The sequence below is a fragment of the Pimephales promelas genome, chromosome 18 (assembly GCF_988280905.1).
Source record: "Pimephales promelas chromosome 18, fPimPro1.hap1.1, whole genome shotgun sequence".
NCBI classification, from domain to species: domain Eukaryota; kingdom Metazoa; phylum Chordata; class Actinopteri; order Cypriniformes; family Leuciscidae; genus Pimephales; species Pimephales promelas.
In genome coordinates this window covers 15,794,091-15,808,159 of record NC_142786.1, presented here as the reverse complement: position 1 = coordinate 15,808,159, position 14,069 = coordinate 15,794,091, and the positions used below count along the sequence as shown (strand labels likewise).

At 38.4% G+C, this 14,069-nt stretch overlaps 1 protein-coding gene across 6 annotated transcripts in view; it reads right to left on the bottom strand.

Moving 5' to 3' along the window:
- cenpa (histone H3-like centromeric protein A) overlaps nt 1-13,417 on the bottom strand; it is a 128,842-nt gene extending 115,425 nt beyond the window's left edge. The window contains exons 1-2 of one of the 6 annotated variants that reach the window (XM_089122804.1): nt 13,268-13,417; nt 11,672-11,815 (exon numbers count right to left, since the gene is read on the bottom strand). In XM_089122804.1, coding sequence (XP_088978930.1) covers nt 11,672-11,786 — 115 coding nt within the window. In that variant the 5' untranslated portion in view covers nt 11,787-11,815; nt 13,268-13,417. The other 5 variants (XM_089122808.1, XM_089122806.1, XM_089122803.1 and 2 more) reach the window with 5 other exon arrangements.
- Between the last annotated feature and the right edge of the window lie 652 nt (nt 13,418-14,069).

Sequence of the window (14,069 nt, the reverse complement as noted above, 5' to 3'; positions counted from 1 at the left end):
TCACCAAAAAGGATAAACCAAACAAGGTGGTGTGGACTGAAGAATGTGAACTTGCTTTCCAGGGCTTAAAAGACACTCTCTGCAAAGAGCCAATCCTGCAGAGTCCTGATTTTGAACAGGATTTTACTGTACAAACCGATGCTTCCGAGCATGGCATTGGAGCCGTTTTGTTGCAGGGGAAGTCAGGACAACGAAGACCGGTGGCTTACATTAGTAGGAAGCTCCTTCCCCATGAGTCTAGGTACTCTACGGTGGAGAAGGAGTGTTTGGCTATCTAATGGGCCCTGGACTCCTTACGTTATTATTTGCTGGGCCGCAAATTTAGACTGGAAACTGATCATCGGGCCCTGTCCTGGTTGGGTCAAATGAGAGACACTAATTCTAGGATCACAAGATGGTTTTTAGCTATTCAACCATTTGATTTTGAAGTCCTTTATAGGTCAGGCACCCAAAACTGTACTGCTGACTACCTCTCACGGACACCTCATAAGGTGTCTGGAGAAAGAGGGGGAAATGTCACAAGCTAAGCTTGGTGACTGGAAATGAATTACATGGACTTGAACACATGCACACATCACTACTTGATTATTCCGGCATTTACCATCTTTTAAATCAGAATGATGTTGTGTAATTGTTTTCCCTATTTGAAATGAGTTTGATATATATATTTGTTTGTTTGCTCCAACATACTGTTCAATTCAATTATTTCTTTTTAGAAGAAAACTTCACAACCAGTTGATTGCAGTCAGAATTACCTTTTATTTCTTGTGGGAATTCCCCCCAAACCTTTGTTTTGGCTGTTGGCCTTCTAGACTCATGCTGCACGATCAAACAGTTTGTCTGATTCAAACAGGTTTTTGTAGCATTAGCATGGCCCTAATTGGACTGATCCATTTGTAGTTTTGTCTGGGGGAGGGGACTAGCAGCTAAATATATTTTTCTTTTTCATTTACTTTTTTTTGTTGTTATGTTTTCTTGTGTGTGTGGTTAAGTACCCATGGGTCTACACAGTGTTATTTGTGAATGTTTAATGTTTTATTATTTTTATTTGTGTGTGTAATATTTTGTGTGTTTGATCCCTGCTTGTTCATTTGGTACAGGCCAAGGGAGGGGTTAGCCCATATAAATATGGAGCTATAGAGCTTGTAAAGTCAGTCTTGGTTTGTTAAGGCCAAAGGAAAGACCCTGTTGCAAATTGGGCCAAATTATTTGGTATAGCCATTTTTGCACATTGTTGCAGTTTTGTTTTGTTCAGTTTGTTTGTCTTCCAGTATGTGACCATGTACATTTTTTTTCCATTTTTGTCTTAATAAATCACCTTTTTGGGATCCACTGAACCTTTTTCCAGCTTATTTAAAATTATCCTCTAAGACCACTGGGGCCATCCCTTACACATGCCTTCAATGCAGTTGACTGTTAAGGCCATTGCACACTGAGTACGAAATTTTCGTATGCGTATTTTCGTGTTCGTCAGCCTAAAAATTCGTCACGCACAGAAACCTTGCACACCGAGTCCGTTGCGTATTTATTAAACCTTTGCGGGAAAAAACGCAAAAATACCAAATGGATTCGTCAAGCAGTGAGGATGATTTTTGCCCTCTCTCTTATTGAAAAGATAAGAAAGAGAAAATATTACGTCCATCCAATCCTGAAATTGCGCCGAAATTGCGTTCCACCTTATCAAGGAGTTGCGAATTTATCCTGAGCGATTCAAAATTTACCTCAGAATGTCAGTGGGACAGTTTGATTCTTTGCTAGCGATTCTGGAGCCACATATTAAAAACAAGACCACCAATTTCCAATCGATTCTGACCGGAGACTGGCAGTGTGTCTGGTATGGACCAGGTATGGACACACACACACACACACACACACACACACACACACACACACACCCGCGCGCGGCCCGGTGGAAGCGCTGGGTAGACAGAACAGCTAGGCTGTTATTGTGTATTGTGTATATATTGTGCCCAAATAATACATTAGTTATCGAATAGGCTGCTCAATCACACCTTATTCGATCCTAAATTTCAATCTGACTGAAAGGGGAGGTTTATTAAATTTCATAATCCAATATAGAGAAGAGAACATAAACACTTGATCGAATTGAAAACCGAAACTGAAAGCACGGCGCATATGTGCAATGATTTGAGGACGAGCTCCCTCCGGCCCTGAATTGTCAAAAGACCTCTCAAAATGCTGGCTCTGGATGCGAAAAACGCAGAAAATCGAACCCGATCCGATTAATTTTATGTGACGGACGAAAGTTTCGGAGGCGGTGTGCAAGCGTGACTGACATAACGTGAGGTTGAATTTTTTTTTAACGTGCGAAAATTTCGGATGCAAATTTCGTACTCAGTGTGCAATGGCCTTTAAATGTTACGTGTTCCGTGAACGAACAACGTTGTCGTTCATTGATCAGGTAGAGCTGTCCATTGTTCTGATTTTGTTCGAGACGCTTTTTTCCCGTCAGGTGTCGTCGTCGGTAGCTTTGGCACTGATTACACGTTAAAGGGTTAGTTCATCTAAAAATGAAAATTAAGTCATTAATTACTCACCCCCATGCTGTTCCAACCCCGTAAGACATTTGTTCATCTTTGGAACACAAATGAAGATATTTTTGATTGAATCTGAGAGCTGGATCAGTCGTACATAGAATGCCTAAGGGACTGGCTCTTGACGGCCCATTAAGTCATTAAAGAAGAGGTTTAAATATTCCATGTGCCTACAGCGGCTCAATTGTAAGTTTATCAAGCGACTAGTGTTGTCAAAAAACTCGGTACTTCGGTACCAAGTCGGTACTAAAAAAAAAAAAAAATGTTACGGTACCAGCTTTTCTAGGTACCGAGTACCAGGTTAATCCAGTTCTGTTCTAGACGCGATGTCGGAAACCTGCACAGTTGCGTCCTCTTCATAACGCTGATATGGCTCTCTCTCTCTGAATCCACTTGTTGAAACGAAAGGAGGAAAGAGCCACATATGGAAATATTTTGGATTAGGCTAATGTCACGTTGCCATAAGAGGCCGATTACATGCAAATTCGCAATTTCAAATATAGGCGTGATTCAAGCGCGCTCCTAATAAAAACTCGTTGGCGTTGCATAGCAACGACAGACGCCGCGTGAGAGCAAGCGCTTTGGAAAGAATAAGCACGCGCAAAAATATAATTAAAAAATACGCGCGACATGTGAACGGCCTCTAAAGTGCTTTCGGGATAGTTTTACGAGTACGTGAGCACAGTAGTATCTACCCGACACCAGAGTACTATGATATTAGTAGCCTATTATCATTTAATGTCAATGCCAGTTCTAGGCGTATTCTTGCCTTTATAACTCAGCAGGTTTAAAAAGCCTTTTTAAAATTAAATATGAATGCAGTTTTAGATTAATAAAAGGACAGTCAAGTCAAATAAAACATGTTTTATGGTAATGCTACAAAGATACCATTCATAAACATTACTTAGTTATCAACACATTGAGTGAACAATATATTTTTACAACATTAATGTTTGAAAATGTTATTTATTACAAACACCTGATTGTTCATGTTTGTTCACTTAATTCATTGTGCATTAAATAAATAATGGATTAAAACTTTACAAACAACTTTAAAAATGTGTTAGTGTATACTATTGTTTATTTTAGGTCATTTTATCTAATCTTTTTCTAAAGTGTTTATAATACAAATGTACAGTTTCCATACTTGTAACCATGATAAACACTTAAATATATGTAAATTTAAACTAAGCTTTGGTACCGAAATTGGTACCGAGAACCGTGAATTTTAACTGGTATCGGTACCGAATACTGAAATTTTGGTACCGTGACAACACTACAAGCGACGAGACTACTTTTTGTGCAAAAAAAACATAAATAACGACTTTTTTCGACTATTCCATTACTTCCTTATGGGCGCATGTGCGAGAACTGAGACGAGGACGTTCTCCTTCGACTACTTCTTGTTACCGGCTGCTCACCGCTTAGGAGTATTACCGCCACCTACCGTATAAAATGATGATCCATATATAAGGCGCTCTGGATTATAAGGAACACTGTCGTTTTTTGAGAAGATTAAAGGCTTTTAAGTGCACCTTATAGTGCGGAAAATACGCTAATTGAAAAGCGTAGAGCGCGCATCTTCCTCTGCTTGTAAACAGAAAGTTTTGCGCTTCCAGCTATATCAGCACATCATCTTATACGGTAGGTGGCGGTAATACTCCTAAGCGGTGAGCAGCCGGTAACAAGAAGTAGTCGAAGGAGAACGTCCTCGTCTCAGTTATCGCGCATGCGCCCATAATGAAGTAATGGAATAGTCGAATAAAGTCGTTATTTATGTTTTTTTCGCACAAAAAGTAGTCTCGTCGCTTGATAAACTTATAATTGAGCCGCAGTAGGCACATGGAATATTTAAACCTTTTCTTTAATGACTTTATGGGCCGTCAAGAGCCAGTCCCTTAGGCATTCTATGTAGGACTGATCCAGCTCTCAGATTCAATCAAAAATATCTTCATTTGTGTTCCGAAGATGAACGAAGGTCTTACGGGGTTGGAACAGCATGGGGGTGAGTAATTAATGACTTAATTTTCATTTTTGGGTGAACTAACCCTTTAAAGGGATAGTTCACTTCAAAATGAAAATTCTGTCATCATATGGCCAAGGCCTACTCACACTCAAGTTGTTTCAAACCTGTATGAATTTCTTTCTTCTGCTGAACACAAAGGAATATATTTTGAAGAATGTCAGTAACCAAACAGTTAACTGGAACCATTGACTTCCATAGTATTTTTTAGTAAGTCAATGGGACCAGTTTACTGTTTGGTTACTGACATTCTTCAAAATATATTCCTTTGTGTTCAGCAGAAGAAAGACATTCATGTTTGAAACAACTTGAGGGTGAGTATATGATGACAGAATTTTCATTTTGATGTGCATCTCTTTAACTCTTTCCCCGCCAAACACGGAATTTTCCGTGTTTAATGAAAAAACGCATCTGCGCCAAACACGGAATTTTCCGGGTATCCGTGTTTTAGGTGGTATACGGTAAGGAAGACCCGCGCGCATGTCCTGAATGATTGCGCAACTCTTTGTTTAGAGAAACAGATTGCAATCGTCTCAAACAGTGGAGTAGTGAGAATGTATCAGACAGACAATGCAGAGGTATATGGCTGAAGTACTGGAGGTTAATGGACTCGGAGTCCGATCACTCTTTATTTGATAATTCTGAATCTGATCGGGACGAAGTAGTCAGTGAGAGAGATGCACATGTTCATGCTAGCCATGGACGTGCCGCAGATAGATCGTTTAATATTATGACACTATAATATGTATGTGTGTGTGCAGGCATTTATGTGTGGCTGTCTAAATATGAAGGTGTAATTGTCAAATTATTTCTCTCTTTGTGCACATTTACCACATTGTAATATGTATTTGTGTGTGTGTGTGTGTATGTGTGTGTGTGTGTGTGTCTAGGCCTGTTTATTGTAATTCCAATTATTCATTATTCACAGGTAGAACACAGAGAGGCAGAGGCAGAAGTTTTATTGCAAAAGTTACATTTCCCTTACATCCTGGGAAATTTGATATATTTTACATTTATTTTATGTTTTTAATTTATTTTGGAAAGTTTTATATATGAAGGAAACAACATCTGAATGTATTCTGCTTTTAAATGCACTTGTTTGATAAAAATACATTTTTCTCAGTTTTTTGTCCAAAATGTTGTGTTTTTGACAAAACCTACCTCTGTTCAAGAGGCAATAAAAAAAGAACAGATGAAGATAAAATAAAAACGTTTTTTTTGCCTAAAAGCAGAGGCTCAGATCTTTATTTTTATATATATCATCTTCATATATTCATGGAAGAAAATATTCAGCGGGGGCATTCAAATTTAGCGAAAATCTTCAAAAACCCTGGCGGTGGCTGGCAACTTTTTTTTTAAACGCTGGCGGGGAAAGAGTTAAGCATGTTTTGTTGAATTGTGGTTAGACATATATGCTACTGATGTTAAGTGATTTTAAAAGTAGCTGAATGAAGTTGGAAATTATTTGCTGTTGCAAAGAATCATTTATGAATGCACTTTAAAAAAAAATTGAAAATAAAATGTCTTCAAATACAATATTAAAAAATATTTGTTATTGATCAGACAATCAGTTGTTATTGAAACTCATCATTGCCTGGAACACACAAAAGATGGAATTTACTGCAGAGGTGTGGGTTGGGGCTTGCAGACGGTGTTTTGGGGAAGGGGGGGCTCGGCTGTCCTTTATACCTACTCTAAGGGGAGGCTCACATTCACCCAATTTGAAAACCCCTGATCTACTGCTATTCCTGCAGTTCCCAGATGTGCTATGTTATATTTTCTATTGAATTTGAACCACTGAATTTGTGGAAGCAAATTTGTAAAGTGAAATAAAAGACCGAAAATTGCCTGTCGAGTATAAGAGATTGTATTTTGAAACAGAATAAATATTTTGTAAGTAATGTCTAAAAAGTGAATATAGATTATTGAATTTTTAATAATGAAGATGTGTGTGAAATATTTTTAATTGAAACATTCACAGCTTAAATATACAACCATGTTGAATTTCAGCCCATAAATATACAATGCATTAAAATGCAACCACGGTTAATGGAATGCATATTTTTTCAAGGAGTACAATTCAACAAGCCTTTTTTGTTTCAAAGACATCATTTGTCATTCATTTTCTTCCATACAGACACCACTTCTGCTTATTCAGGTCAAGTGTATGTGGGGTAACACAGCACTGTTATCATTTACATTTGTCAGTTGAAAATTATGTTATAAAGTTACTCTGTGCTTTCGTTTGGCGGCTGCTATAAGACACTTGTTGCACACTACAGTAGGCTAGATCAATATTAGAATATCATATTAAATATGATATATTTAATATAGTCCGTAGCTTTTTTGGGTTAAAAATTATCCAAAATAAATTTGAGCAAATACATAACCAGCCAGTGCTCGATTCAAAACTGTAAGCTTGTAATAATACTTCAAATTCAGTGGTACTGGTGGATTTCCGTGGGAAATTCAAGCATGTCTTTGCGTCATCGTTACACATAAAAAAAGAGGTCTCGGCTAGTATAAGCTATATTGCGTGTGAGGATGCTGGAGGTGGAGATTTATAGCCTTTTCTCAGAGCACTTGGTATAATTAAACTTGTCAATTTGATGGGGAATCCCAAAGGGTTCAAACGACAATCACCAGTGACTGGAGATTTACCTAAAATGCAAGAGACTCACAGAAAAGTGGCTACAAAAAAAGAGACTGTGGCCCCGTCCACACTACTGCGTTTTCGTTTAAAAACGGAGAATTAAAACGAATACGCTCTCCGTCCACACCAGCGTTTTATCTGCGTATTAGAAATGATCTCCGTCCACATTAAAACGACTGAAAACGTGGATCACGTGACCATTCACCAACACTGGGCATGCGCGTGCCGGTGTAAACAGTGAATGGCGAATCAGGGAAGGATACCTCATGACTGATAACACCCAATTATAGAGCCAAGCGTCAGCCTCTGCGTCAGCGTTTCTGAAGTTCTCAGTTTTGTATGGTTTTGTCTCGTCCACACTAAAACGCCCTCCGGAGATGCAAAACGCAGCTGCAGCGTTTGTAAACTTCTCAGTTTTAGGTCTTCGTTTTTCCCGTTTTAGTGTGGACGGGAGGTGCAAACGTAGCAAAAGGTCTCCGTTTTTAAAGGGCATATTGCAGGTTAGAGGACCCAACGAGTCAATGCATAGAAAAACAATGTAGGAACTAGATTTTCTTTAAGATATACGTATAAACACGCTACAGAAGCTTCTGCAGTCGTTTTTGTGAGAGAATTTTACTTCCGCGTCTGAAAATGGCCGTGGCTGGCGTGACGCAATGAGCGGGAGAGCCGTCGATTCACACAACAGGAAAACAATGGATCGCATGACATTTCGGACGCCTGAGGAAATACTCGTATGACGGATCAAGCCATAAAGTTATGAGCCTGCTATGCTAAAGAGATCAGGGACAGGCCAGGATAATGTCAGACAGAATGGTCAGAGAAAAATTGAGCTGTGATGTGAGGAGAACCAGTGGAGAACAGGACAGGTGCCTTTTAGGTGAGAGACGTGCTTATAGTAGGCTATACACGTTCGCTAACGATATACACTGTGCTCACAATATTGTACAGATTATTATGATCCTATAACAGGCCAGCAGACATTAGTATGTTTAGGGTAGATTTATATACTATTAAATGTATAAAAACTTTACTTGAGTATATTTCTATACTAAAAGCATAGGCTATACTCAGGTAAATTTTTAATACATATTTTTCACCTAGGTTATAACATAAACAGAACATTAAAGATTTGAGTATTTAAACAACCAATTTTGTTTTTCAATTATAAGTTCTATTTAGGGCATGACATGACTAAGTTACCTATCCACAAGTTTCCTACGCCCCATGAGGCCTTGCGTCAAAAGTGGGCGCGACTTCCGGTTGGAAGTAAACAAAGCGCGACTTGACATGCTTGATACTCGTTCATTCAACAGTTGACAGTCATTCAAGTTATAGCGATCCAAACTAGCTAACGATGTGGGAACACAACCTCAACGAAATTAAAAAGGGTGAAATAAAAGTACCTTTACCCTCCGCAGTGTATTATAATAACATTATTAATAATCAATACTCATCAAGGCATGGTGACAGACAGTTGTGTGAGCTGACAAACAATTAAAATAAAAAAATACACACTTAGTCATTGTGCTTTGGAGTTTATTCAAAATTATAAATGAATGTGCTACTGGAATACATTACATTACACTACAGATGTTACATGGAATACATGTAACATCAGTAGCGAACAGCCAATCACATGCTGAGAGAGTTTATAGAATATTAAGAATTTAAACAAATGTACACAGGAAGATTCGACGTCTTTTGGGAGGTGATGGAAACTACAGTCGTTCGCAGGATCAGAGACGTGCTCTGGCAGGATCACTTCGTGTTCAGCTTGTGTTCAAAACAATCACGTTTAAGCCACTGAACTAGTTTAATCCGGTTATACATACAACCGCGAACAGCACATGTTGTCCCTGAGCTCCGTAACGGCATCTCTCATAAAGATTTGCGTCTTTAAATAGTAAAAGAATTCTCCGAAAAACAGCTAGCCTCTTTGCTAACTAACACACAAAATACCATTGGAATGCTACTTCCGCCGCGTCACCGGAAGTTTCACCCACTTTATTTTTTACAGGAGCGCCCCTCGGAAACTTGTGGATATACCACTAATTGATGCCATTGGTAGTATACGACGATCAATACATAGTTCCCACATGACGTCACAACATACGGGCATTTGCCGACCCGGCGCCATTGCTTAGGGCAAAACATAAGAAGAAGCAATACGAGTTGAACGAAGTGAAGTGAGTTTCGCGCTATAAAGTGAAAATGGTCATCTCCTGCTGAGTCAATGGATGATAAAATCGTGCCGGAGGTTCAGTTAAATCGGGATTTTACACTATACCCGTCATTAGACTCCATATGGATGTGAGAAGACTAAGCTTTTGTCCGAACAACGACGGAGATTATGGCTGGCGAGCATAAACAGGAAAGAAACTCACTCAAAACACGCAAGAATTTGTTTGACAAAAGCACAATGTTGTGTTTTATTGCGAGTGTAAATAAATATAAGTTAACACATTGCAGTTTGAGTAATGTCCTGTATGAACAAAATGACGAGGTATTAAAAACATACAAAACAACATTGTTTCCACTGTTTGATCTCACATTCCAGCATTGCAATCTCAGATTATGTCCCTAAAGATCCCGCGTATAATGTAGTTCCTCATTTATTACATTAATTAAATTACACGCGAGTTATTTATTTTAATATTCATGCACCGAACCATGACGCCCGCAAGTACATGCATATTAGAGTAATCACCGGTGACTGGGGAACATAGGAATTAAGTTGTGCAGGCTATGGCTTTTTAATAGACAGATTAGCATCATGCTACTTCGCTATGATGACTTAAGTTACTTTTCCATTGATTGCACTTGAGCAAACGTCACCAAACCAACCCCACGTCAATATGATCGTACACCTCCAGTGATTTCCAGGCTTGGAATTGCTCACATGTGTAAAAACTCCTCACCAATACCAGATAATTGTACACATGAAAATACTGTATCTGAGGCAAAGTTGCATAATCGGTGCTCAGTGCTTCTTTTGTTGCATAAGGATACACACCATTTATGAATGAAATTTTCGCATTGTACCTCTCTATGTCTTGTTTTAATAGTCTCTTTATAATCTATTACACTTTGTCTTTTCATGATTTGCATAACAATATAAACAGACATAAATATTTGTTTGTAAAACGACATTCTCTGATAAAACGTTGTAAACGCCTATGGTAAACACAGCGGTTTTGCCCTCAAAGATGGCGTCTCCGGGGAGGTCACGTGACAATTTTTTTGCCTGTGGGAACTATGTATATTCTTGCTTCGGCATACCATGATGTTGAACTCCATCATATCGCCGGGATGCTATAGTCATTTGATCTGAAGTGAACGCTACACGACCGCGTTTTCCGAGCCGATGCAGAAGAGAAATCCCGTCTCTTCACCTGCTCAAACCGCACCAGGAACGAAAGAAGGCTATATAGCACCGTCACTTTTATTGTAATGGAAACTTGTGGACTCGATCTTGAAGTCATGACAGGCTGGAGTTTTTGCAATCTCCACAAACACAATAATTTACCATGACGATGATAAATTAAAATCCAAAAACTAACGAAAGCACACTGACTGACGAGCGCTCTCACTGAACACCAGCCTACTCTGCACTGAGCCGAGGCTGCGGCTCCCTGATATGACGTCAAATGACGCGATGTTGAAAAAAAAAAGCCGTTTTTACTAGCAGTCCAAGAAACGCTCACTTTATCTTCTAAATTAGTGCCCTTATGTTGTTTTAAATCATTTTAAATCCTGCATTAACTTTTCATATGGTATTTTCATACAAGGTTATCTATAAATTTCAACATTTTTTTACCTGCAATATGCTCTTTAAATGAAAACGCAGTAGTGTGAACGGGGCCTGTAACCGGCCCATGCGAAAACAAGGATGTGTTGTCACACAATGCTGATTTAGCGATCCTTGTTAAAATTGCTTATTTCTTTGGATTTAAACATACTTGGATAGTGCAAGTACACAAGTCAACAAAATATAACAGTGTTCTAGTGGTTTTGAGGTGTGTATTTTAATCCAGAAATCTTACATATTATGCCTTTAAATCAGGTACCATCTTAAAATGTGTCACTGTCATTGTTTTGTCTCAAGATGCACATTTATATCTATTTTTCAAAGGCATGTTTATTGTTAATTTAACCAAATTAATCTAAGCTCTGTCTGTGAAACCATGTCTTGGTTAACTTGTTTAAACCCACCAGTGACATTTTTGATCAAATTTGCTTGCGATTGAGGAATATTATAAGAGATATTTTAACTTAACTATAAAATTACTAATCTCTTGAATTATTATTAACCACTGCTGATATACTGCTGTTGTCTTTAACCACTACGCCAACACCTGCTCAAAAAAAATCATGAAAAAAGTTCATTGTGCGTGCATTATGCACATTGACAAGAGGGAAGCCAATGTAAGAGCTCACCGGAGGGTCCGCTGGTGCGGCGGGTTCTACTGCTAGTTGTTACCGGTGGTGCAGGGGGAGATCTGCGTCTGGGGGTCGATGGCTTTCGCTTGTGTGCAGATGCATTGTGCCGCATGGCCACAATATCGGATCAACAGCACTAGACTGCAACACAACAAATGCATATATTGATAAAGCGTGTCCAATGATGCAGATCATAGTATTCTCGAAAGACACATTAATTCTCACATTAACCTTCAGAAAACGTATTCTTCAATTCACGACACATGCAACACTAAAACACTACTCTAACTATTAAAATGAATAAATGAACAGCGACTGCTCGACATCAGACAAATTCTCTCCTTTGTGGGCAAATTCAACAAAGTCCAGGCAATCAAAATACACAAAAAATAACATCATATTTACCAGTACTTAATATCGTAGTTTAGACGTTTTCTTTCACGCACGAATTCAAACACTGCTGTCCGCTGCCCACACAGCTCCCTGGCCAATGAGTGAAGTGATTCAAGCTTGACGTCGTAAGGAGGTATTTGATTGGGTAACTCCTCTAAACGTATTTTCTAGGGATTTTTTATACAACAACAATTCGGTTTTACAAACATTGTCTTGTTGTGCTTTTTTCAAAATCCCCTTCTAAAACTGTGTAACATTTTATTGTTTTAAAGTGCCATTGTTTGTATCTCCTTTATGTATGTGATTATCCTCTTTTGCATTATTTGTACTATTGTCAATTTGTTTTTTTTTCTTTCTTTTTCCCCTCTGGTGTTTGTTCTGTTCTTTGTATTTCATGTGGTTGTTAATAAAAATAAAAAAATAAATAAATAAATTATACTAAAAAAAAAACAATTCGGTTTTACTAGGGTGTGTACTACCAGAGCCCGTTTAACGGAGAGCCTAACCCGTTGTGTATCATCCTGGTTGCAGTTCCATTAGAATTCCACTGGAGGTGATCGCGGGCGAGAGCAGAATGAATGGGAGTCTACGGGGCTAAACGGCTAAAAGTGTCTATTTCACCTGCTTGTCGTTAAATTAACATAGATTTTATTGTTGATTCCGCCAGTTCAATATAGATTATAGGCCAAAAGTCGAATGAACGAGTACTTATGTCCTTTTGATCTCCTACAGGTTAGGCTGTTGTTGGCCGGAACACGCTAGCATTCTGCTATTGTGTGACGTCATCACATTTTTGAACGGATTTTTAGAACAGCTAAGTGAACTTAAAAATGCAATTTTCAGCTGAGTGTATTATCTTAGCCCTCCCTTTTGAATACAAATTTCAAATTACTTGACAAAAAATTATATCCTGAGAAAAGTGGATTTATGGTGGTGAAACCCCATTGACTCCCATTCATTCTGCACTCGACCGCGAGCGCCCCCGCATGGACAGAGACGTGTTACTGCAGCCAGTCCAGAAGCCGGAAGTAACCAGCCAGTGCCAATTCTCTTCAATTAGACATTCTCTGGTACTACCATGCACCAGTAAATAAGTGCTAAAAATATATATATATATATATTGTTCCTTTCCAAAGAAATAGTACGAATGTTTGAATCAAGGAGCAAAACAAAAAGCGATGGAAAATTAGTGGACTTTACCGTTAGCCTTAAGAAGCTTAGCCATGTAGTTCCTGTTCCTTTTCTCAGCGCTAGTCGATGATCAATCAAAGTCGTCTCTAGTTGGTTGGCTGAAGAAGGACATTTAGGATGCTCCTCCCAGTGTTGCCAGATTGGGTTGGACCGGAGAAAAAATGCATTGGACGGGTGGACAAAAGTTGGGCTGCTTTAAAAATATAAAAAGCATCCCATGTCTGCATCAATTTGTTAATAATATATATTATTCTGTTGTGTTTCAGAACGTACACGAGTGGAACTGGAGACATGACTGCACTGTTTTCATAGCGTGACAAGCGGTTTCCCATTGGTCAAGTTTCCTCCTAGTAACTGTGTTGGCCAATCAGCAGTAACCATAGTTGGGTCAGTGCAGAGCCTCTGGGTCAGTGACGTGCAGCACTGATTTGCACTTCCAGGAGCCATAAATATTATATATTAATATAAAATAGGTTTAAAAATATATACATGTACATGTTTTAATCTCACATCATCTGTCCTCCTCACTGTTCTTAATTGTGTTAAATTTTAAAAATAGGTAATTTTTAGACTAATGTGGTCAAATGTCATATGGTCAAACGGAATTCACTTAAAGTTATTTAAGACAATTGTATTTAAAATTATTAAAAATGTTTAAAAATGATAAAATTTTTAATTTGGCATATTTTTTCAAGTCTTAAGATAAGCATATTAAAGTATCAGTAAGATAATCCTTTCAGAAATGTCATTAGTATCTAAAACAAATTGTTCCGCAAAAACACATTTCAAATTTAGATGACCAAAAACCTGT